Below are 23,592 nucleotides of genomic sequence, written 5' to 3'. Positions count from 1 at the left end.
GGCCCCGCTGCCCCGGCCCGGCCGCCCCGGCCCCGCCGCGTCGCCTAGCAACGCCCCGCCGCGCGCTCGCCTCGCGCAGCTTCCGCTTCCGCGCCCGGGGCGTGCGGGAAGATGGCGGCGGCCGCGGAGGAGGCGGAGGCGGCGGCGGCGGAGGCGGCGGCCTGGTAAAGCGCACACGTCCCCCCCCTTCCCCGGCCCCGCCGCCCGGCCCCGCCGGGCCGCCGCCTCACCCCGCCGCGTCTCCGCAGGGCGCTGCCGCCGGAGGTGGAGGTGCTGGAGTCCATCTACCTGGAGGAGCTGCGGGTGGTGCGGGGCCGGGGCAGGTACGTACCGACCTCCGCTCCCCCCAACCCCCTTGCCCCGCGCCCGGCCCCGCTCCCGCAGCCCCTCACCTCGGCCTGCCCCCCAGGTGGGAGCCCTGGGAGGTCAGCATCACCCTGCACCCCGCCACGGGGCAGGACCAGGACGCCCAGTACGTTCGCTTCACCCTGGTGCTCTCCGTGCCCCCCCAGGTAGCCTGCCGCCCCCCCCGCGCCCTGCGCCTTCCTTCCTCTGCTGTGGGTGTTTCTCTTTTTGTTTTTTTTTTCTTCCTAGTATCCCAGCAAAGCTCCGGAGATCTCAATCAGGAACCCCCGGGGGCTGTCAGATGAGCAAATTCAAAAGTGAGTGCCAGGAGGGTGGGGAGAAGGTGATCCCTTCCTCCAGAGATCCGGGAGACAGAACTGCTGGCAAAGCTGTCTGTCAAACTCGGTTCTCTGTGTCTGGTTAACAGATGGATACGGATCCCTAAATTGCCTTGTCTTCAATCATAGAATGGTTTGGGTTGGAAGGGACCTTAAAAACCATCTGGTTCCAACCCCCCTGCCACGGGCGGGGACACCACTAGACCAAGTTGCTCACATCCATCCAGCCTGGCCTTGAACACTTCCTGGGAGGGGACATCCACAGCTACCGTGAACAATCTGTGCCAGTGCCTCACCACCCTCACAGTCAAGAGCTTCTTCCCAATACCTAATTAAATCCACCTTCTTTCAGTTTAAAACCAGAGCCGCTGTTGGGATTTTGACACCAAGGGTCCAATCATTTTTGTTCCCCTGAAATATCATCTGAGTCCCTTGGGCCTTTGAAGCTTTTGGTCCTGCTTTGACAGAGGTGGGACTGAAGCTAGTCCTTGGGCAGCCCCTTGTTGCCCTTCTGCTCCTGTCCTTGGTGCAGCAGAGTGTGTGCAGAGAGAAGCTGGTAGCTGCTGGCAGCACAGGAGTAATGCAGCTGCCACCAGACCTGCTCTGGGGCTGCCATCAGATAAACAGCCTGAGATTCACCCAAACCAAAGGGTGGTGGGTGACCTTGAGCCAAGGCAGTCAGCAAACCTGCTCTTGCAAGGCCTTTTGAGCACAAAGGTTTCCTGTGCACTGGCTTGTGGGGAGCTGGGAGAGCATGTAAATATGTGTGTGCCCATCCTGTGCTGCAGGCAAAGCCTGAAGGACAGTGCTCTCTTTCTTTCTCCTGTCATTGTGGCAGGGTGACAGGTATGTGGGACATCTGTGTTAAACGTTTCTGCTGCTTTTCCATAGGATTTCCCAGACCCTCAGAAGTGTTGCTGAAGCCAGGCTGGGGACAGAGGTGCTGTATGAGCTGATTGAGGTGAGAGTTGGGGGATATTCAGGGTGACCTGCCACAGACACTGGTTCCTGACTGCCTGAGAGGTGGGACAGCCCTGCACCCATGCTGCATGAAATGTTTGCTTTAATGCTTCCACAGAAGGGGAAGGAGATTCTCACTGACAACAACATTCCTCACGGCCAGTGTGTGATCTGCCTCTATGGATTCCAGGTAGGAATGTGTCCTTCTGCCCCACAAGCTGGTTTGGGAAGTGAGGCAAGAGAATGGGGAGCCTTGGGCTTGAAGCTTGGGATATCAGCATGGGACCAGGGTGTTCAGCACACAGGTGGTCAGGAGAGACTGGGATGCATCCATGTAGGTGCTGAGGTCTGTGGTGACTAGGGAGCTTGCAGTGACAGGGGAGCTTGCCTTGTCCATGTTGCAAGGAGTGGTGGTGCCTGTCTGGGAACGAGAAGACATCAGGTGGGAAGATTGCTGCTTACTCAGGAACACATGCAGAGAAATCAGTCACAAAAACTTTGCATCTTGACATAAGGAGTGTTTCTTACTCTTGGAACAGGGAGCGGGTCCCAGTAAGAGCTGAGGAAGTAGAGATGAAGCCCAGCAGATGATGTGTGCCTCTGCCAGCTATAGCACTAGTTCTCTAGTGCTAGCACTGACAGAGAAGTGAAAACCCACCTCAGCTGGGAAGGCTACACCACCCTGTGCTCAGAAACCCTTTAAAGCTGCCCTTTCTCCTCCACAGGAGAGAGAAGCCTTCACGAAGACCCAGTGCTACCACTACTTCCACGCCCACTGCCTGGCCCGCTATGTCCAGCACATGGAGGAGGAGATCCTCATGCAGCAGGAGGAGAGAGAGCAGCACCTGGCACCATCCCCCAAACGGGTACACAGCCCTGGGCTCCCTCCTCTGCCCCCTGCACAGCCCCTCATGACATCTCTGTCACCCCCTTCCGGACATGGAGCGAGAGCTAGCCTGACCCAGCAGCATGGGCAGTATCTTGCCTGCACTGAGAATCAGAGTAGGGATCAGACCTTTCCAACCAAAATTATCCCGACTGTTTAGTACTCTAGCAGTTGGTTTATTGGATCTCTGGGCCAGTGTCAGCTGTGTAAGGGGACAGGAGGGTTGCATTTTTGGACTTCGGGAACTGCAGGAGTTAGAAAAGAGAGTTCCTTCCCTAGTCCTTGAACTGCAGGTGTTTGCAGCAGGATAAAAAGAATCACCTACATTCTGGGGTGATAAAACCTGCCTGGGCAGCTCTCGGGGTCTCATGGCCTCTCTGTTGAAAGAGCTGTCAGCTGCAGCTAAGCTTGAAACAAGTCAAAGACTCCTTCCTGCAAAACCCTTTCAAAGAGGTGGTGCCTAGATTTCAAGTTCCTCTTTGGAGTGGGGGAAAATAGATCCTAGCCTAAGGAGGACTGGAGCCATAAGTGCTGACAGAGGTGGCTTGTACAGCAGTCAGCCACTGGAGCACAAATCTCAATGTGGAGGTACCTTCCCTAGCCATCACTGAGACACCAGGCTGCTTTCCTGCTGCTGGAACCCCCGCAGGCTTCCTTGCCCCGGCAGAAGAGGGAAGCAGGTCGCCCTGTTCTGCTTCCAGTTTGGAGTTATCCAGCGTGGGCCGGGTCACTGTGGGGGTTTGGAATCACCTCTTGCCTCCCTGCAGGAAGTGGGTGTGCAGTGCCCTGTGTGCCGGGAGACCCTGGTCTACGATCTCTGTGCTCTGAAGGCAGCGCCGCCCCCGCAGCACCCGCTGGTAAGAGAAGGGGGCTCACCTGCCCAGCTGCACCTGCTTGCTGGGGTTGCTTCACTGGGGCATTACAGTGGATGAAGGAATGCATGCTCTCGGGTTCTCCCAGGTGGCCCACCCAAAAAGCAGATCACAAAACCCATCAGGGTGTCTCCTGACTCTGATGTGTCTGCAAAGAGCAGGTTTAGTTGTTTAACCCTGGGTCTTGCACAGATGTGCTAGGGTAGTGGTGATTCTGCTTTGGGGCATGAATTTAGATCCCTGTACTTACTGGGATCTAATCAGGAGAGTGACCGGATTGTAGCTGCTCAGCACCTCTCCCCACAGCAGAATGTCCCAAAGCAGTCACAGCAGGAATGGTAGGTCTGTGCTGGCACCCTCTGCCTAGGGATTTCAGGTGCATCTGTAGGCCTGGTCAAATATGGCAAAGGGAAGCAGGGTGCCTGGGTGCTGTGTGATCAGCAGAGGGTTTGGGGAGTAGCTGCCTTCCCCTGCTAGGTGTTGATAGAGCCCTTACCCTGCCTTGCTTTCTGCCACTCAGGAGCCGTACAGGCCGGATGCCAAGACGCTGCAGCACCGGGAAGAACTGCGCTTGATTTTCAAGAGACAGCAAGAGAAAGGGGGCATCATTGACCCTGAGGCAGAGAGGAACCGCTACTTCATCAGCCTCCAGGCGGTATGGCACTGGGGGCAGAGAGCTGGCAAGGGGGGCCTGGGCTGCCCCACCTAGTGATGTCATCTGCTGTGGGACTGCCCTGTCTCTTGCTTCACCGGTGGCTTCTTTCTTTCAGCCTCCAGCTGCTGTTGACTCAGGCCAAGCAGCCACTGCCTCCGAGCTGCCGGGGAGCGCGGGCTCTGCTGACGGGCGCCCACCGCCCGGCCCAGCCTCAGCTCCAGAGCCAGCTGGGGCAACAGAGGCCAGGGCAGAAGCTGGGCAGCCCGAGAGGCCTGCTCTGCCCAGGGAGCAACAGAGCAAGAGGGAGAGGCACAGAGGGGAAAGGCCAGGCCCCAAAGGCCAGGGCAGACACTCGTGCAGTGGCTTGCAGGAACCAGCAGAGGAAGCCTGTCGTCTGCTCCATGGCTCCAGGGGGCCCAGGGGCTTCAGCCGGAGACCAGAGCGGAGACCTGGTGGGAGGCACAGCCAAGATTTTCCAAAGCCTCACTGCAGAAGCAGGGTTGCTGCCTCGGTTGAGGGAAAGGAGTTGTGCCCTGAAGACTCCTCACCAGCAAAAGAGGCAGTGGACTTGAAAGAGGAGCACCATGATGTGGAAAGATGGAACCCAGAGGAGGGGGCTGAGGCCCAGGGCAGGGAAAAGGAGAACCTGGCGTTCAACCGCAGTGACCACAGAGCAGCTCCCAGTTGGCAGGCCCACCACAGGCCCTGGGATTATGGGAGGTGGGAGAGGTCCAGGGCCCGGGAGCATGGTTCCTACCCCAGAGCACCAAGAGGGCGAGGGGTGTTCAGGCCCAGTGGACGAGAAGCCCATGTCCTTGAGAAGGAGAGTGGCTCCTAGCAGGACTGGTGAGGGGCTGGGCTGGGGGAGGCAAGGGCCGTTTCTGGGGAGAACAATGAAAGCTCTGGTGGAGCAGTAGCAAGCAGACACTGTATCCCTTGGGAGAGAAGAGGCAGATGGCATGTGGCACAGCTTGAGATGGGCAGTGTTATCAGGGTATGTGCAGGGGAAAGCATCCTCATGTGAGTGACTGGCTGTCACCAGCACTAGAGAAGCTGACTCCTGGACAGATCCTGTCAGCCGTGGTATCGGAGGACCCAGAGGACAAAGGAAGCTCTGACTGAGGACCTGCAGCCATCATCCCTGTATGTGAGCTGCCAAAAAACGTGCATATCTACAGGGCAAAAGGACTGTGTCCAGCACAGTGCCACAGCAGAGACAGAGTTGTGGCAGGACCTTCCCTGGAAGTCAGTTTTCTGACAGAGCTGTGGTGGTGCCAGGTGATGAGGCTGTGCCAGGGCAGCAGCCTGGAGCTCAGCTTGCTGTGTCCTCTAGTCCTTCTCAGAGCACCTTCTCAACTGCTGGCCCTGTCCCTTGGAGACATCACTTCTCCCATAGCAAGTCCTTCCTGCTCCCCCAGGAAGCCTGAGTTTAGCTGGAGTTCCTGCAATGTCCTTCAGCTGCTTTGCGCAGGCAGAAGCTGATCTGGGAGACCTGGAAAGAGCACTCTGCTCTGCAGCCAGTATATTGGGATCCTGCTCTAAGGCCAGGCTGTCTCTTGGAGCTCCTGACAGCCCGGAGTGAAGACATGTGCTGATACTTGGGATAGTCTTACCCTCCTTTCAACTACAAGCTGATCTTGCTTCAAAGAAATGAGGACTTGCTGTTTAATCTGACTTGGTGCAGTTCCTTCTGCTGCTGCTTCACAGATGTAAAGTGTCCCACTCCAGAGCCCCAAAGGGCAGTCCCAAACCTCTGAAGTGGCACACTGCTACAAATTAATTCATTGGGTCTTTTCCAGAGCCTGCTCCCTCTGTTTTCTCTGTCCTCTCGTTCCTGTTCTTTGCTGTTTGGAGTGAAGGTTTTGATCCCAGGTATTGCTCACCCCCCTCCTTGCTCCCTACACCCAGGCCCACAGAAGACTTTCCCCTGGCACTCCTGGGTGCAGGAGGGCTCCAGTCCCTGCTTTGCCTGCCTCAGTGCAAGCTGACCCAGGTACAGCCAGACCCTGACTGTACTCATTCCTTCACACTTGTTTGTGCCTTGTGCCCCCCACCTTTCCTCTAGCCACTTGTGGGTTGTTACTGTCTTCCTCCTCCTGCTGAGTGCAGAAATGGCCATGCTGCAAAGGACTTGCCAGTGCTGGGGTTAGGTCCCTCAGAAGCCAAGGGCTGTGTGCCAGCTGTTAGGGCATTGTTGCTGCATCTGCCTGGCTGATCCTTCGGCATGTGAAGGGTGCCCAGAAGCTGTCTCTTGAACAGGCCCTCCTCACCTGCTGCCCTGCTTGCTCCAGGCCTGGCCTTGTCCTGAAGGGGCTGGCTTAACCTTCTGCCCAAGAACTTTCCATTCTTAAATTTCCAGCACTGTCCTGTTTTCAACCCTAATGCTCTAAAAGCTTTTTTTTCCCCCCTCCTTGGTCTGAGGCTACACTACTTGTCCTGGGCTTGGGGATCTGAGAGCCAGACATCATGCCCTGCTGTGGACAAAGGCTGAGCATTCGCTCCCTGAAGAGAGCCCTAATTTTTCTTCAGTGCTCACTCTTTGTTCCAGCTGCTTCTTGGTTGAACAGCCTGTCCACACTTGGGTGACAAAGTGTAAACTGTATCTGACATTGGTGCTCGTTCTGCTGCCTCCTGCCTTCACTTGCCAAATTGCCATGGTCCAGAAAGGTTTTTTATTATGTCCTGAAAGAAACTAATACCTCTGTTCCTCACAGCCGCTGAAGTTCCATGGCTTCCTCCAGTCAGCCAGGCTCAACTCTCAGCAGGAAGACTGCTGTGCCTGGTGTTTGGAACATGTTCAGCCATGGAACTTGGTGTGAGCTAGGGCTGGGGTAACTTCAGTTAAATGCCAGATGTGTTAGAGCGGAGGGATTTTTCCTGGGATCAGGGAATTAATAGGGCCCCTCACCTTTCTGACTCATTGCTGTCAGCCTGGAGGACAGGACATTTTGCAACAGCATGTGGAAATAAATTTAGGCTAAACAAAACAAACCTCCACATTGGAAGGAATGGAGCCTGCAACCTACCCTAGGGCTCCTGGCTTGGCGTCCACCTGCGTTACCCACCTACCTCACAGGGCTGTTGTGAGATTTGATGGGCAAAAGCACTCGGGCCGGGCAGAGGGGCAGTGGCAGCGTCTGTAGCATTAACACTATTAAAAGCAAGCAGTGACAAACGTTGCCTGTGCTCTTGTGTGGTGGCATTGGGCCTCCTTGGCTCTCCCTCCACTCCCCCATCCTCCCAGACTGCTGTGAGGCATTTGCCCTCTACTCACCGGCCAGTTTTGATTTCCCCAGCGTTGAGGGAAGAGGCTGGATCTAAGCAGTCAGCATCTGCGGGAAGACCGAGCACAGGGTTTGGGATGCCAGCAGCAGCACCCTGCTCTGGGAGCCACCCTGAGGGCTCCCCTGTGGCCACAGAATCAACCCTTCACTCCCAGAAATGTCTGAGAGTCTAGACTTGCACCAAAGCAGCGCCCATTTGTGCTGAAATTCAGCTGGGCCCCCTCATACCCCAAGTGCTCTCAGCTTCCCCCTTGGTCCTGCAGGGTGGAGCCCAGAGGAGGGCTGAGCAGCAACCCAACGTTTGGGTTTGGCCTGGAACCAGCTCCTTCAGCCCCACCACGGTGGCACAGTCCCTGAAGTGAGGACATGAACATGGGGCTGGCTCTGGGGAAGCTGATTTTGGCACTCTGAAATAGGGAACAGGGAGGGGAGGCTCTGGCTGGCTTGTCCTTTGGGTCAGCACACATACTGTGTCCCCTGGCTCTGTGGTGTTGGGAAGGAGAACCTTCTGGCTTCTCCACTGCATTCCAGATACCTGTGGCTCTACCAGCCCATCCAGGACTTTTGTTCCTGGCAGGAATGAAGCCTGGTGACAAGAGGCTGTGAAACTACCAGCAGCGGGCCAAATCCTTCCTTCAGCCATGCTGGGCCTCTCCTGTTGGAAGGAGAGTAGTAGTTGCCTCCAACAGGGATTTCTGCACCTTGCACTGAGCTGGTCTGTCTGCAGAAATTCGTATTTGGGTTAACATCAAGATCTTGGAAGATACCCTGTAACCAGCCAAAGCCTCTCATCTGCCCCCACACAGGTCTGCAGTAGCTTCAGGGCCCATCTCCTCCTCTAGCAGGAGGACAGTCATGCCTACCCAGGAATGATGTCCAAGCAGATCAGCGACTTGTTCTCACAGCCTGACAGGGCAGGAGCTGTGGCACCAGCCTGCAGCCGCAGGGACAAGAGCTCTATTGGGAGCTGCTTTTTTGTAAAACACTCTGGATTTGCAGTACTGGCCATGCCAGGCCCTGGTCAGGAGGGCTCTGGACCAGCAGCTGGACAGTGGGGCAACTAACAGGCAAAGGGAACAGAGAGCTAAGAGCCATGTTGCGCACTTCACAGAGGATATTCCAACACCAGAGATGACCACTGTCCCTTCAAAGACCAGCAGATCTTCAGCAGTGCAGCACCCCAGTGTCCTGCCCCCAGGAAATGCCCTTTTGGGGCACACCCAGGCTGTCCTGCAAGGAAGGGGATTCACATCCAGCAGCCTGGGCAGCTTAGGGTTGTCCCAGCATGAGGCACACACCAGTGAGCAGGGCCAGTGCAGCAGCACCCAAATCTGGGGAGCGGCAAGAGCTGATTCCTTCTCCCTGCTGCAAGGCCGAGAGCTCTGACTCTCCGTGTGTTTTAATAAAAACCCAAGGCTTTGCAGGGGCAGAGATTAACAGAGACCTGGATCTCTCAATTCTCTGCATGGCTGGACAGCTCCACAGCACCCTTAGGATGGCCACATCCTTGTCCCAGTCCTCTCAGCACAGCCAGGGAAAGCTGGCCCCTGGTCACTGCAGGATGGAGCCTATGTTTGAAATGGCTCCTTCAGGGTCCATCTTGTAGAGCATGAAGTGGCCCTGCACCTGGGCAGCGCTGAGCTGCTTGGAGACGGCCAGTGCCTGCTGGGCAAACTGCTGGGCTGCAGCTGGAGGCTGCTCGGGGTAGAAGCGCTGGAACATGCAGGCAAGCTGCCCATGGGAGCAGTGGCCCACGTACTGCTTGAGATCCACACGGCCAGGACGCACCAGGGCCGGGTCCAGCCTGCCAAAAGACACGAGGGAGCCTTGAGAACCTGATCAGAGATGTCTCTGCAGGGTGGGTCCTGCAGGAAGCACCTCTCATCCACACTAGCACAGCCAGAGACTGTCCTGCCTGCAAGGCGCTCTGCACTGTGGGATGGTAAAGGAGGGGAAGAGGTTTGTCCCTGGGGGGCTGAGGGGGAAATCAACCCAAAAAAAGCGAGAGAGCTGGGGAAGAGCTGGCTCTGGGAGAGGACAAGCATGTCCTGACAAACATCTCTGCCCATTCCCTGAGCAACTTCAACAACTCCAGCTCAGTCTGGAGCCAAGCCTCCCACAGGACAGGCTCCATCCTGCCAAACCAAGGTGCTGTGCCTGGGGCCAACGTTTTACTGGCAGCACGACCACAACCCCAAAACCTGCAGGGCAGGAAGCTGGTACCACTCCTGAAGGGCACAACCATTTGTCTGAACAGCAAGGAAGCAGCCAAGGCTCCAGCAAAAGGGATCCTGATTAGCAGTCAAGGAATTTACATCCTAAGGGAGGATTTGGGAAAGCTGGACCCCCAGTCTTCCCACTGGAGGATGAAAATAGCCCCCCACAAACCCCATCAAGAGGGAGCAAGGTTTTCCCATCCCTGTTCCCTTCCAGAGGGCAGCTCTGACCTGTCCACATAGTTGGTGGTCATGAAGACAATCCTGGCCTCCGTGGAGGCCACACCATCCAGCGCGTTGAGGAGGCCGCTGAAGGTCAGGCGTCCCATGCCCTGGTACACAGCCGGGTCTGGGGAGAGAAGTGTCTGAGATCACACCCACCTGCCACTTGCTCCATGCAGTCTTGTGGGCCACCTCCCTATCACCTGAGGGCTATGCCAAGCCTCCTGCTCTCCCCTTGCCCAGAGACTGACCCTCTGCCTCTCCCTAGCAGCATAGTCATTTCCTCTGCCCACCCTCACCCTGGGAACTCAAAAAGAGAATGAGAGGGAAAATCCCCCCCTCCCTCATGCTGGGCAAGATGTATTTATTTGCCTGAGGATAAAGGACCCAAATTTCCCCTTACATGGCCTAGCCAAAACTGGGTGAAGTCCAGCTTGGCCCCTACAGCCCCAGAGATCTGCCCACTCCCAGTCTCTGCTGGTGCAGCAGAGCCGCCCAGTCCAAACTTCTCCCCAGCACAACTAGCAAACCTCCCTCCCACTGTCAGCCTGGGAATGGGAACACCACTCACTCTCGGCAGCAAGGTCCCGGCTAGTGAAGGCAGCATCCACATCCTCCAGCAGGATGATGCTCTGCTGCGGTGCCACGCTCAGGAGGTGGTTGAGCCGGTCATCGGAGAGGCTGTGGTCACTGAGGCTCAGCAGGCAGATGCTGTACTGCAGCTCCCCAGCCAGGGCTGTTCTGGGAAGGACACAAACCACAGGGGTGAATCACAGCCAGAAAGCCCAGAGCAGAGGAAGAACCAGATCTCCCTGCCCAGCAGCAGGGAAGAGGGCATAGGCATCCTCCCTCAGTGGGGCTGGGATGCAGAGGCAGGTGGGATCCTCTGCTCAGCCTGCTGTGCAAAGCACGGACACAGATGGCTCATCACCCCAGCCTGTCAGTGTCACCAGTGTGAATACTGACAGCAGGTACTGTGCAAGAGGCACAGCCCATTCCTGCATTTCCAACCCAAATCCCTCCACACCATCTCACCAGAGGCTGCAGTGCCCTGGCAGGAAAATGGCTGCTCACCAGCTGACAACACTCACATGAAGCTGCTTTTCCCACAGCCCGGAGGACCATACAGCAGGTAGCCTCTTCGGTAGGGGATCCCTAGGGAGACAATGTCCTTTTAGGAACCAGCTGGGTTGCTCTAAGCTCTCTCCCCCAGAGCCCTGTGGCTGTGCTGAGAACACATAAAGAATGCACCACAGGAAGACAAGCAGCAGGTAAAAATATCCCTGCAGCCTCCTCCCGAGAGGACTACAGGCATTCCGCCCCACCCCACAGCAGTGTCACAGGAGCAACGAACTCCATGGCTTATTGTGGTTTCTAGGACTGAACTAAACCGAGGGGAATTTGTCCCTTTGCAGACCCAGGCCTGACCTCAGCACCTGGGCTCGGTCATTTGCGGGACATGCCCAAGGTGGTGCCTCACAGCTGTGGGTGTGGGGGTAAAGGAGCCCCGCTGGGCACAGAAGACAGCACACCAGAGCCTTGCCTCTCTCGCTGTACCACTTGGGGTTGTCGATGAACTCCTTCACGTCCTGGACCAGCCGCTCCGACACACCCTCCTCCAGCACCACCGAGCTGAGAGGCCGGCGGCGGCGGGGGAAGCCGAACGGCCGCCACTCTGCTCCCATGGCTGTGTACATGATCGTCCTGCCCTCCTGCTGCTGCAGCGCCAGCTCCCGGGCTGCAGAGAGAGAGGCAGAGGGGACAGCTGGCAGGGAAAAGGATCTCCTGTGCAGCCCTGGGCGTCTCCAGGGAGCAGGCCGTTCCCAGCAGGGCCCGTCACAGCTCCACTACAGACCTTCCTGGAGGATATTGAAGAAGATCTCCCGGTTGGTGCCCAGCGCAGTGAAGGTGACAGACTCCCAGGGGGTCCCCGTGTGCAGGTCGATCATCTGCTTCTCCCGGTTGCGCTCAATGCGAATCCACTTCCTGCGGTACCTGGAGAGGGAAGATGGGTTTGGGGGACAGTGGGTCCAGCACCACACAGCTGAGCCCTGCCCAGGTCATGAATCAAGGGAAACACTCATCTCAGCTAAAGCAACCACTTTTTGCTGATGCATACAGACTCCTTCTGCTACTCTCCATCTCCTGACCTAATCCACACCCAAGGAGAGGGCAGGATCCTCTCTGCTGCCTCCACAGGCCACCCACGTTGGAGATTCCTTGCTAAAACAAAGGTCAGTCCCCAGATTGTTTCTCCCCTGCCCTCCCTTACCAGATGAAATGGTTCCCAGGGCTGGGGACAAAGTCAAACTTGGTGCTGACGCGCCCGCTTTCATGCTGCAGGTACGACGTCTCAACGCTGAGGTGCTGCGTGTGCTTGGCGTGGTGGGAGATCCAGTTCAGCAGCCAGTGGTAGCTCTTATCCTTGCTGGGCACCTCCAAGGTGATCATGTAATGGCGCCTGAAAGCCACCAGCCCAAACTGGGCCCCTTTCCGGGCTAATGCCAGGGCTGTGCCCACCCCCACCAGGCCAAACCCAGCTCCAAAGTACGGGTTGTCCTTCAGTGCTAAGACAAAGTCAGAAAAGGGCATTGTGGGAGGCTAAGTGGCTCCTTTCCACAGCATCGTCTCTGTGCTCTGGAAACAAACCTGTGCGAAAAGAGAAGAACTGCGTGGCAGCAGGGGATGCAGCAAATCGCACTCAGTCCCTTGGCCTTGATAGTGGCTGCTTCTCAAGGCAAAAGGCAGACTGGCACGTTTGAATCTCCCACACCCGTGCTTATCTTATTACTGGGGGTTCAGACAGTCCCTGGCTGCAGGAGACTCTTCCCTTGTGCAGCCTCTGGATGAGACAGCCGGGAGGGGGCCCGGAGCTGGAGACTCTCAGGCCACCAAAGGAGCATCTGCCGCTTCATCAGCCAGGACAACAAGCCCAGAGTTGTACACAGTTTGATTCTTTAAACAGCTAGAAATCACTAAGCCCTGCAATTATTTATGGTCTATTGTTTCAAAAAGCTGAAACGCATCCTCAGGCTGAGCCAGGAGCTGGTTCTTTGCTGCTGGAAACAGCTGCACAACTGCGGAGGAAGCAGCATCTGTCTGGATAAGGACGCCCAGCCACAGGCTTAGGGGCTTCTCCAGCTCCCTCTGCTGGGTCTGCCAGACAGATGGGGTGAGGAGGGGCCCCTTCCCCGGCAGACAGACAGACAGACAGGCTCCATTCCCTCCAGCAGAACCCACCTCCCCCAGAACAGGCTCCAAGCCCGCAGCGAGGCGCGTCCCCTGCCCCACTGGAAGGCCCGGAGCCCAGGGCAGAGTCCCTGCCCCGCAGCGGGAGCACCGGGACCCGCCTTCCCCTGCAGGAGACCCGGCCCCACACCAGCCTTCCCCACAGCAGGGGTCGGCTCCACCGCGAGGCCTCCGCTCCCCTCGCCTCCCTCCGGCACCGACCCCGGCCCCGCCGCCCTCACCTCCGCCCGGCCCCGCTCTCCATGCGCCCGCCCCTCACTTCCGCCCGGCGCCGCTTCCGCCCGGCCGCCGGCTGGCAGCGGGGAGCGGGGCTGGCACCGGGGAGCGGGGCCGGCACCGGGGAGCGGGGCCGGCCGCGACAAAGGGCGACGCTCCCTCCCGCCCGGAGCGCACCGCCGAGATGTACCGGGGCTGGAGGTGGGGACACCGGGGCTAGACCCCAGCCCCCCCGGCTTGGGGCGACGGTGACAGGCCGGGGCTGCGGTGTGAGGGGGCGGGGAGCGCCCCGGCCCCGCGGGGACTCGCGGTGGGCTCTTCCTCGCCAGCATCTGGGCCCGGGGAGCAGGCCCGGGCTGTGGGACTCAGGGAGAGGCCCCCGGGTGTCTCTGGGGATGGTACCTGCGTCCCTGTGCCCCAGGAGCCCGCCTGGGGCGCGGCAGGAGGGATGGTGACACCCTGGGTGATACCCCTGCCTGGGGATCGGCTCTGCAGGCTGATCCCCGACATCTCGTCGGACGCCTGGGCTTCTGTGTCCTTGTTTAAAGCGCTGCTTTCTGTTTCAGAGCGAGAGGCCCTCCTGCCTGGTGCCAAGTCAGTGCCTGGTGGCAGTGAGCGCAGAAGTGGCTGTGTCTGAGGGTGCCGGCAGGGAGATGGAGGCCCTGCGCTCGGAGCTGCTCCTGCCCACGCTGGGAGAAGCAGGAGCTGTGGGAAGCCCTGGTGTGGCCAGTGCCAGCCTGGCTGGGACACCCTCTCTGACTGCCAGCCAAGACTTGCTGCTGGCAGAGGCATCGTTGCCCGGGGAAGGGGCTCACGCTGAAGGAAACAACGTGGAGATATTCATCGAGGCTGTGGCTGGAAATGTGACATTGAGCAATGCAGTGAATGCCACAGGTATGGGGTGCAGAGGAGGGAGTGGAGGGAAACATATTTGGCCAGGGCCACTGTCCCCAGCCAGCTCCCTGGGGACACCGCAGTGCCCTTGTGTCTCTGACCCTGTGTGCATCGTGAGTCTGGTGCCACCATTCAGCACAGACCTGGCACAAGCTGAGTGTGTGGGTAGGGAAGGCTGGCTGTGGGAACCTCATGGCGAGTGAGAGGGTTCACTCTGGGCTATCAGTAGGGACCAGGCAGAGATCTCCACCCAGGCTGCCTCCCCTAGCACACTTCTCAACAGGGTCTAGTGTGGGGGCATCCTGTGAGGAATGGGTGGCTTCATATCACTGGATGCTTTAAAGGTGCAAAGGGACAGACCTGATCATTGTGGTCACCTGGGTGGTGGTGTCCCCTCTGTGATGGAAGCATGCATCCTAGGATAGCCCAGGCAGGGGGAGGGCTGCAGGTCTCCAAATTGTAATTTTTGGCAACAGTGGTTTACCCTTCCTGTTTGGAGCTGGAACTGAACCACCAGACCCAAGCTCTGGTCCTAGCGAGAGCCCTTTCTGACACTCACCCCTTGCTTTCTACAGAGGTGCTGGTCAAAGTGGTGGAGCTGTATTTCTGCAAGAGGTGTGGCCAGAACTTCCCAGAGGCCTCTTTGCTGTCCCAGCACCAGTGCCTACTGGTGGCCACTCCAGGGCACCTGGAGCTCCCTGGAGCACTGTCAGCTTCCACCAGTGAGAGCCAGAGTGAGCCAGGAGGCATGAAGCCACCTGGAGCCAGTGTGCAGGATGGCTCCACTCCTGAGCACCTGCTATGCCCTGTCTGTCAGGAGACATTTGTGCAACCTAGCGAACTCAAGGAGCACTTCAAGGCCCACCGCGCCCCGCCAGGAGCCCTGCCCTGCCCCGAGCAGGGCTGCTGCTTCATCACGGAGGATCGCAAGCAGCTGCGCAGCCACCTGCGCTGCCTGCACGGGGCCTCCCCCGTGTCCTGTGCCTCCCGTGCCTGCCCCCTGCTCTTCCCCAGCCGCCCGGCCATGGAGCAGCACCACCGCACCCACTTCCCCTTCCACTGCGGCCACTGCGACTTCGTCACTGCCAACGCCAAACTCTTCTGGCAGCATAGGAAGGGACACACCACAGAGCTCCCCACTGAGACTCCTGTGACAGGCAGGACCCTCGTGTCAGCCTCCCACAACCTCCAGCAGCACTCCGTCCTGCCATCAGGTATGGCTGGATGGGGATGTTGGGACCTGTGGGTGCTGCAGAGGCTGGCTGTGTCCCAGTTATAGCTGGGAGGAGAGGGGGACGAGGCTGTGCTGCTGGAGAGCTGGGGAGCCCTGTGTTCCTGTGACTTTCTGCAGCTTCCCTTCCTCCCCATGGTGTGCTTTATGCCCCTCATTTCAGCCAGTTTTTTTGTATGGTGTGGGTGAGGGAGGATAGCTCCCTCTCACCTGGAGAATGATAATCTTTGTCTTTCCCCACTAAAGCAGCAGAAGAAGGGCAGGAGGAGACAGGGAATTGCCACCCTGGCTGGGAAGCCACTGCAGCAGAAGCCAGGCCGGCGGAGCCCGCAGGCACCGGCGAGGGCTCCTTGGAAAGACAGAAAGCATCAGCTGGAGATGAGGAGTCAGACAGCGGCAGGGATGAGACGCTGGAGGAGGATGGTGAGAGCCTCTGCAAAGGTGAAGCCAAAGAGGACAGGAAGGCAGCTCCCAAGAAAGCCAGGGTGCCGCGGGCACAGCACTTCAAAGGTAGGATGCGGGGCACCATGGGGCCACACAGGGGACCACTCAAGCTTTATATTATGAACAAGCAGCACAGCCTCAAGAGTGGTGGGGGAACATGGGCCGGGCTGGTGGGACATGGGGGTCCTGTGTCATCCAGCAACCTTGTGTCTTCTGCATGTACCAGTGCACTGTTCTCCTCTGCCAAGGAAATGCATTCCTTCAGCTGCTGCCAGGCTCAGGCAAAAGCAGGCAGAAGCCTGCCAGAGAAGCCCTGCTCCATGGGGAGCAGGGAAAACAGGCAGGCCTGATTTAGGTTGCACTGCGTTATCTTTGCCCATATTGTGCTGGAAAGAGCCCACCTGAATCATGCTGGTAGCTCGAGGTGGGGACAGTCCCTCTAAGGAAATGGCTGCTGTGTGACCACATATGTGATAAGCCCTCACTGGAGCACAGCTGGATCAGGTAGACAACATCTGGCTGTGCTCTTCTCTGTCTCTTCCCTGCTGACTGCTTCCCCTCCTCTGCTCTCAGGGGATGTCGCAGAGGGCTCTGAGTACCTCTACAAAACCCACATGTGCCCTGAATGCAAACGGTGCTTCAAGAAGCGGACACACCTGGTGGAGCATCTCCACTTGCACTTCCCTGACCCCAGCCTGCAGTGCCCCAACTGCCACAAGTACTTCACCAGCAAAAGCAAGCTGAAAATCCACATGATGCGGGAGATGGGAGAGAAGGCCCACCGCTGCCCGCTCTGCCACTACAGCTCGGTGGAGAAGAACGCCCTCAACCGCCACATGGCCAGCATGCATGAAGACATATCCACCTTCTACTCTGATGTTTACTCCTGCCCTGTCTGTGAGGAGAAGTTTCGGCTCAGCCAGGCCCTCAAAGAGCACTTGAAGACTCATAAAGCTGAGCCCAAGAGGCTGAGCTGCTTCCAGGGGGGCTGTGACTACTGTGCAGAGGACCGGAAGGAATTTGTCCGTCATCTCAAGGATGTGCACGGCCTGAAGGCAGTGGAGTGCAAGTACCATGCCTGCTCCCTGCTCTTTGGCACAGCTGAGGCCATGGAGGCTCACCGAAAAACTCACTATGCCTTCCACTGCCAGCAGTGTGACTTCATCTGCTCCAATAAGCATGTTTTCCGCAAACACAAGAAGCAGGGGCACCCAGGCAGTGAGCAGCTCCAGTGCAGCTTCTGCCCCTATGCCACTTTCAACCCCGTGGAGTTTCATGACCATGTGGGCAAGATGCACGCCAATGAGAAGATCCACAAGTGCTCCGAGTGTGCCTTTGCCACTGCGCACAAGAGGGTCCTCATCCGGCACATGCTGCTGCACACTGGTGGGTGTCTGCTGCAGGGGTCATGAGAAGTGAGCTGGGATCGGGGGGGGGGGGTACTGCCCCAGCTCTGAGTGGGCAGGGAGAGCTGAGACAGGGCTCCTGGTCCCATCACAGCTCTAGTGTCGCTTGGGGGAAATAAATCATGCTGTGCCCCATCCCTTCTGTTACCCCCAGCTCCTGCTGAGCAGGTGTCCCTGCAGGTGAAGGCAGCCCGTGTTGCCTTGTTTGGCTGTCATGCTGAGGGCATTCCTGTGTTGCCTGCAGGAGAGAAACCTCACAAGTGTGAGCTCTGCAACTTCACGTGCCGGGATGTGAGCTACTTGTCCAAGCACATGCTGACCCACTCCAACGACAAGAACTTCATGTGCACTGAGTGCGGGTACATCACCAAGTGGAAGCACTACCTGAACGTCCACATGCGCAAGCACACTGGAGATCTCCGGTACGACTCAACTTGGGGCTTTGCTGGCCTGGCAGCGTAGTCAGGACTCCCCACATCCTGCTCTGGGTTCTGCTGCTCTGGGCTGCATCGTGTGCCTGACTCTCTCATGCCTTGTGGGGTGGGCACAGCCTGCTCTGTCTGGCACATAAGAATGCTTGCCAGTTGTTGTCACCATGATGCTGTGGAGACAAAGCTGTCTTTGATGCCTCTGCACTGCCAGGGAGGTGTATTATCACAGTAGTGGAGCTCTGAGCTGGGGTTCATGGGCTCTACTTGATGTTCTTGGGCCAAGGCTAGCTTGAGCAAGTGCAGAACCCTGCCAAAACGTGTTTCTACCTCTTTGCTAGCCTAGCAAAGAGGGTCTAGCCTACCTTCAGCAATGCTGGAGGTGCTACTGGTGTGAGACGTGGTCAGCTGTGATGCAGTCACTGTATGGGATACCCATGGGATACCTCCTGTCCCCAGGGTGAGGGTGTAAAGCACCAGCGGTGCCAAGGAGGAATTGCTTGTGATAAGAGCTGCCCAGACAGCAAAGATCAGATCCAGCAAACTGAACAGTACCCCCTCCCCATGTGTCCAGAATGAGGGAGCAGGGTTCAGTCTGCCCAGGTTCCTCATGCTGCCTGACCCATCCTGCTTTCCCCACAGGTACCAGTGCAACCAGTGCTCGTACCGATGCCACCGTGCTGACCAGCTGAGCAGCCACAAGCTGCGGCACCAGGGCAAGAGCCTGATCTGCGAGGTGTGCGGCTTCACTTGCAAGCGCAAGTATGAGCTGCAGAAGCACATGCAGGCGAAGCACTCTCAGAACTACCAGGTGCCCATCTTCCAGTGCCAGTACTGCACCTACCAGACCAAGTACAAGCAGGCACTGCTCAACCACGAGAACTGCAAGCACACCAAACAGAAGGAGTTCCGCTGCGCCCTGTGCTCCTACTGCACCTTCAGCAACACCAGCCTCTTCTTCCACAAGCGCAAGATTCATGGCTATGTTCCCGGTGACAAGGACTGGCTGGAAAACTACGCCAACAAGGAGCTGGAGGTCAGCTCATCCGAGGCACTCTTCAGCTACGAGCTCGGTGCAGCCCTGTGTGTGGATGCCAGCTCCCCCCGTGCCAGCAAGGAGCAGTGGACAAAGGGAAAGCCACCTTTGCTGGAGTCCCAGGGGGAAGAGGGCTACCAACAATCATTCATAGTGCCTCTCCTTGAGCAGGGTGCTGCTCTGTCGGAGAGTGGCGGTGAGGCAGAGGGAAGTGTGGGCAAGGGGGAGCAGAGCTGTCCCACCACTGGTGATGCCCTGGAAGATGACTGCATGCGAGGAGATGCTGCTGCAGGCTCAACTGAGCTCGCTGCTTCTGGGGATGTGGCAAAGAGCTGCACATTGCACTTGGAGGCACTGAACGTCTCCTCTGACCCCCTCCTGGAGCATTTGACTGGAGAAGCCTGTGTGGCACACCCAGAGAGTGTGGAAGTGATGTCCTGCAAGGAGCCTCGTACAGCCTATGAGATGATGGGCTCCCAGGATAACCTGGGTTTGGAGGGCAATGACAATACACTTGAAGACATCCCAGACTTTGAGGAAGAGGAGGCAGATGTACAGGAGGATGAGGCAGTGAGGCTGAAAGACAGCGTAGCAGCAGGAGACAGCCAGGAAAAAGATCCCCTGAGGCAGGCAACGGGCCACCTCGAGGAGTCGTGCTCGGACCACCAGAAGCTGGTGGAAGACACTGAGATGAGAGAGACCGGTCAAGCTGACCTGCCAGGGCTCTGGCTCAGTGTGATGAAGATGGCTGAGCAGAGCCAGCTGCCTGTCCCAGAGGAGGTGGCTGCCTCTGTTGATGATGCCAGAGGTGGCTCAGAGTTGGTGCTGAAGGCACTGCGGAAGCAGGACAAGGAGCAGGCGGAGACGCTGGTGCTGGAGGGCAGGGTGCAGATGCTGGTGGTACAGTCAGAGAGCCAGATCTTTAAGTGTGAGAAGTGCTCATACATCACACGGAAGGAGAAGTCCATGTCCCTGCACTCCAAAGGCAGCTGCCAGACCCGCCGGGCCCCCCTCGTGTGCCGCGAGTGCGGCACCAGCTTTAAGCAGCAAAGAGGGCTCAACACCCACCTCCTCAAGAAGTGCCCGGTCCTCATGAAGAAGAACAAGATCCTCAAACCAGCTGATCAGGAGCCGCCTGGGTTGTGCCAACCTGCTAACCAGCCTTGTGATAATGGTACAGAAATGGTGGAGAGCGAGAGGGGAGGCTTGGAGGAATCTGGGCATGCCAAGAGCTGCTGGGAAGCTGAACTGATGACTGATAAAATGCAGGCAGCAGGCAGTCCCTTGGCTGGGGAAGAGACCTCGGGTTGTCCTGCCTCTGAAAAGAACCTGCTGGGTGACAGCACAGAGGTGGCAGAAGAGCCTCCTCAGCAAAGGGATGGGGATGACCCAGGTGGACTTGCTTGTTCCCTCCAGCCTGGGAAACCCTCAGAGAAATACAGGCTGGAGGGAGGGAAGCTGCACTGCAACGCCTGCTCCTTCGTGTGCTCCCGTGTCTCCACCATCACCTCCCATGTGGAGGATGGGTGCCGGAGCCTGGAGCAGTTCTGGTGCTCCCTGTGCCCTGAGGCTTTCCGCTCCCGGCGGGCACTCAAGAGTCACTGTGCAGAAAAGCATGTGGTGCATCCTGAGGAGGACAGACCCCAAAGCACTGAGCTCCCTGAAGGGGACCGGGCCAGTGTTGAGACAGGCCAGCCCAGCAAGCCCCCAATGAATGCAGCCTCCCCCAGATCTGCCCTGCCCAAGAGAAGGTGTTTCTCCTGCCCCACCTGCCCTTTCACCTGCCACCAGGAACGGGCCATGAAGACGCACAAGAAGAGGGGCTGCATGGTGCTGGGTGAGTTTCGCTGCACCTCCTGCCCGTTCACCTCCGAGGTGGCCAAAGCCCTGCGGCTGCACCGCAAGCTGCACCGCAAGCACTACAGCAAGCGGCCGCAGCTGCAGTGCCACCAGTGCGAGTTCACCTGCAAGCAGGCCCGCTGCCTGCGGCAGCACATCCGCATCAAGCACGAGGGGGTGAAGCCCCACAAGTGCCTCTACTGTGAGTTCAGCACCACACGGCGCTACCGGCTGGAGGCCCACCAGTCCCTGCACACCGGCGTGGGGCGCATTGCCTGTGGCATCTGCAACCAGACCTTCGGCACCAACTCCAAGCTGCGCATCCACCGCCTGCGGGTGCACGAGAAGACGCCCACCCACTTCTGCCCGCTCTGCGACTACAGCAGCTACCTGCAGAATGACATCACCCGCCACGTCAACAGCTGCCATCGGGGAGAGCTGAACTTCGGCTGCTCCCGCTGCGAGGCGCGCTTCAGCTCCGAGACGGCTCTCAAGCAGCACATCCTGCGGCGGCACGAGGAGAAGGTGTCCTACTGCTGCCCACGCTGCGGCTTCGTGTGCCACAGCGAAGCCACGCTGAAGTGCCACATGCAGAAGCAGCACCCACACCTGGAGTGCAGCACCTGCAAGGAGACCTTTCCCACCCGGGAGGCATTGGAGGAGCACAAGACGCAGCACTTCAGCCACCGCTGTGAGCTGTGCAGCTTTGCAGCCAAGGAGCGACAGCAGCTGGTGCGGCATTACGTGGAGAGCCACGAACCGGCCGCCCCCCAGGACAAACCTCTGCACTGCCCTTTCTGCGACTTCGCCTGCTGCCACCAGCTCGTTTTCGACCAGCATATGAAGGGCCACGGGGGCACCCGCGTGTACAAGTGCTCAGACTGCGAGTACACCACCAAGAACAGGCAGAAGATCACCTGGCATATCCGCATCCACACTGGTGAGAAGCCCTACAAGTGCCACCTCTGTAAATACGCCTGTGCTGACCCTTCACGTCTCAAGGTGAGAGCCCTGCTTGGGCACGGGGGCTGTATCCTACTGCATCTACATGGGTTGGGGGGGATCCAGACAGGGGGATTTGGGAAAGAAGAAACTCCCAAGGAGATGTTTTGTCCTCTGTCCTGTTCTGTGGCTCATACAGGAATGGGAAGTGAACAGATAAAACTGCTGTGAGTAAAATACATTTCTTCCCTGCTCCCTGCTGTTGCAGTTTAAGGGGAAGGGGGATCTGTAGCAAACCAAGAAGGTAGGCAGCTGTCCAAGTTCGCTCCTCTTCCCACTGAAGTCTCTAGTGTCCTCTGGGTGCAGCCTTGCACCACTCAAAGCCAAGTTTGGCTTCCTGCTGGCTTGCAGCATGCTGTGTGGCACCAGTTAGACTCAGTGCAAGGAAAGTTCAGCTTTCCTGCAAGTAGAGTCAGAGACCCTGCCCTCATTTCTGTAAGTAGTTAGCATCATCATGCATGGTAAAAGGGCCTTTCCTAGAACAGGAGGGCCAGGCATGGGGTAATGGAGAGGAAATGGTCTGGTTTTGCTAAAAGAAATATTGACTTTTTTAATGGCCAGGCTGAGCTGGAGCCATCTGTGGCCTCCTGGGCCAGGCTGCACAAGATGCTCAGCTCAGAGCTAGCTCTGTTGGGCTGAGTTTTAACATGGACTTTGCCCTAAATACCAAACTGGGGAGAAAAGCCTGCACCCCTCTGCAGCCTGGGACAGAACAAGCTCAGCAATGTTGGGGTCTCATCCTGACCCTGCTGTGGATTCACCCTGGCCCATAGTCTGCCAGGCAAGCAGACAGCCCTCCTTACCCCCTGCAGTTTGAGGTGTCAGAGCTGACTGAGCCCCTCACAGACACCCCAGCACCCTGCACATTCCTAGGGCAGGGAACGTGGCCTCATTCTGACCCTGTCCATCTTACTCTGTGCCCAGTACCACATGCGGATCCACAAGGAGGAGCGGAAATACCTCTGCCCTGACTGCGGCTACAAGTGCAAGTGGGTGAACCAGCTCAAGTACCACATGACAAAGCACACAGGTAAGTGGTGCCTGCTGGGCATGGGTCATGGGGCACCAGGGAGGGTATTGGGGCTGCAGTGACCCCAGCTCCATGCTTCCTTTGCTATCAGTGGCCCAGCTGGAGGCAGGGGAGGACTCCCAGCAGTTGAAGGGACAACATGTTCTCATGTGCTGGTGAGCTGGGGACAGCACCCCAGGGCAGAAGGGAAGGTGGGTAGTATGGACTCCAGGGGCCAAGGCATGGTGCCTTGGAAATTGGGGGTTTTGAGGTGCCTGCTGGCAAGCTGCGCCCTCCCAGCACCAAGGATGATGTGTAGGGGGGTCCCTGGGGACTGATGCTGTCACAGGGATGGTGAGATGCACCAGAGGGAGGGCACCGTGCCCCCATCCCAGCGCTTTCCCCGTCGCTGCAGGCCTGAAGCCGTACCGCTGCGATGAGTGTGAGTACTGCACCAACCGGGCAGATGCCCTGCGGGTGCACAAGGAGACTCGGCATCGGGAGGCCCGCTCCTTCATCTGTGAGCAGTGTGGCAAAGCCTTCAAGACCCGCTTCCTCCTCAAGACACACCTGAAGAAGCACAGTGAGGAGAAGCCCTATGTCTGCAACGCCTGTGGGCGGGCTTTCCGCTGGGCAGCCGGCCTGCGCCACCACTACCTGACCCACACCAACGAGCACCCCTTCTTCTGCCGCTACTGCCCCTACAAAGCCAAACAGAAGTTCCAGGTCATCAAACACATCCAGAGGCATCACCCCGAGCGTGGGGCCAGCGACCCCAGCCAGGGGGTGGGCAAAGACCCCAGCATGCCGACTGTCCACCTCCAAGCTGTGCAGAAGGAGAGCCGGTCTGAGGGCCCCCCTGGCATGGAGCAGGAAGGAGGGTGCCCTGCAGAGAAGGATGGTGTTTCCCAATGAGGCCGAATCCTTACTGCTTCAAGGCCCTGGTGGCACAGGTGTGTCGCAGAGATGTGTGTGTGTATAGGCATATATGTATATGAGATGTAAAATATGTGGCTGTACAAAAGGGATCTCTGAGCTCCTTTCAATCCTTTTCCTTTGG

The 23,592-nt window shown here is 58.1% G+C and overlaps 3 protein-coding genes across 5 annotated transcripts; 2 read left to right on the top strand and 1 right to left on the bottom strand.

Annotated features, from left to right (window-relative positions):
• The first annotated feature begins 87 nt into the window (after nt 1-87).
• RNF25 (ring finger protein 25) lies at nt 88-7,235 on the top strand. The gene is made up of 10 exons (XM_051622814.1): nt 88-164; nt 249-323; nt 410-512; nt 595-662; nt 1,575-1,644; nt 1,762-1,833; nt 2,369-2,509; nt 3,297-3,386; nt 3,922-4,056; nt 4,172-7,235. The coding sequence occupies exons 1-10, from the start codon at nt 112-114 to the stop codon at nt 4,892-4,894; spliced, it is 1,530 nt and encodes a 509-aa protein (XP_051478774.1). The 5' UTR covers nt 88-111; the 3' UTR covers nt 4,895-7,235.
• Nucleotides 7,236-8,436: 1,201 nt separating this feature from the next.
• On the bottom strand, nt 8,437-13,285 carry LOC127386190 (mitochondrial chaperone BCS1). Its single transcript, XM_051622815.1, has 8 exons — nt 13,249-13,285; nt 12,051-12,427; nt 11,634-11,773; nt 11,322-11,516; nt 10,870-10,933; nt 10,350-10,519; nt 9,788-9,905; nt 8,437-9,144 (listed from the first exon to the last, which is right to left on the bottom strand). Exons 2-8 carry the CDS (start codon nt 12,368-12,370, stop codon nt 8,892-8,894), a joined length of 1,260 nt encoding a protein of 419 aa, XP_051478775.1. The 5' UTR covers nt 12,371-12,427; nt 13,249-13,285; the 3' UTR covers nt 8,437-8,891.
• An 86-nt stretch (nt 13,286-13,371) lies between these two features.
• On the top strand, nt 13,372-23,554 carry ZNF142 (zinc finger protein 142). Of its 3 annotated transcripts, none has more exons than XM_051624029.1 (9): nt 13,372-13,444; nt 13,810-14,137; nt 14,713-15,351; nt 15,618-15,878; nt 16,386-17,198; nt 17,463-17,640; nt 18,289-21,523; nt 22,448-22,553; nt 22,948-23,554. In XM_051624029.1, the coding sequence occupies exons 2-9, from the start codon at nt 13,897-13,899 to the stop codon at nt 23,445-23,447; spliced, it is 5,973 nt and encodes a 1,990-aa protein (XP_051479989.1). In that variant the 5' UTR covers nt 13,372-13,444; nt 13,810-13,896; the 3' UTR covers nt 23,448-23,554. The 3 variants fall into 3 exon arrangements, with proteins under 3 accessions (XP_051479989.1, XP_051479988.1, XP_051479990.1); XM_051624028.1 differs by having other exon boundaries at nt 15,615-15,878; XM_051624030.1 differs by lacking the exons at nt 13,372-13,444; nt 14,713-15,351 and having other exon boundaries at nt 13,839-14,137.
• Nucleotides 23,555-23,592: the final 38 nt, after the last annotated feature.

Source organism: Apus apus, chromosome 6 (genome assembly GCF_020740795.1).
Source record: "Apus apus isolate bApuApu2 chromosome 6, bApuApu2.pri.cur, whole genome shotgun sequence".
In the NCBI taxonomy this organism is placed as follows: Eukaryota; Metazoa; Chordata; class Aves; order Apodiformes; family Apodidae; genus Apus; species Apus apus.
Note: the sequence above shows the minus strand (reverse complement) of the source record. Positions and strands in the feature narration are given on the sequence as shown.

Bases quoted from the DNA above. Each gene is read 5' to 3' on its own strand.
- RNF25 (XM_051622814.1), top strand. From the start codon at position 112: ATGGCGGCGGCCGCGGAGGAGGCGGAGGCGGCGGCGGCGGAGGCGGCG. The intron at 165-248 runs GTAAAGCGCACA...GCGTCTCCGCAG, and splicing joins GCGGCGGAGGCGGCGGCCTG to GGCGCTGCCGCCGGAGGTGG. The intron at 513-594 runs GTAGCCTGCCGC...TTTTCTTCCTAG, and splicing joins TGCTCTCCGTGCCCCCCCAG to TATCCCAGCAAAGCTCCGGA.
- LOC127386190 (XM_051622815.1), bottom strand. From the start codon at position 12,370: ATGCCCTTTTCTGACTTTGTCTTAGCACTGAAGGACAACCCGTACTTT. The intron at 10,934-11,321 runs GCAAGGCTCTGG...TTGTCTCCCTAG, and splicing joins CAAGTGGTACAGCGAGAGAG to GGATCCCCTACCGAAGAGGC. The intron at 10,520-10,869 runs GTGAGTGTTGTC...TGTCCTTCCCAG, and splicing joins TGTGGGAAAAGCAGCTTCAT to AACAGCCCTGGCTGGGGAGC.
- ZNF142 (XM_051624028.1), top strand. From the start codon at position 13,897: ATGGAGGCCCTGCGCTCGGAGCTGCTCCTGCCCACGCTGGGAGAAGCA. The intron at 14,138-14,712 runs GTATGGGGTGCA...TGCTTTCTACAG, and splicing joins CAATGCAGTGAATGCCACAG to AGGTGCTGGTCAAAGTGGTG. The intron at 22,554-22,947 runs GTAAGTGGTGCC...CCGTCGCTGCAG, and splicing joins CCACATGACAAAGCACACAG to GCCTGAAGCCGTACCGCTGC.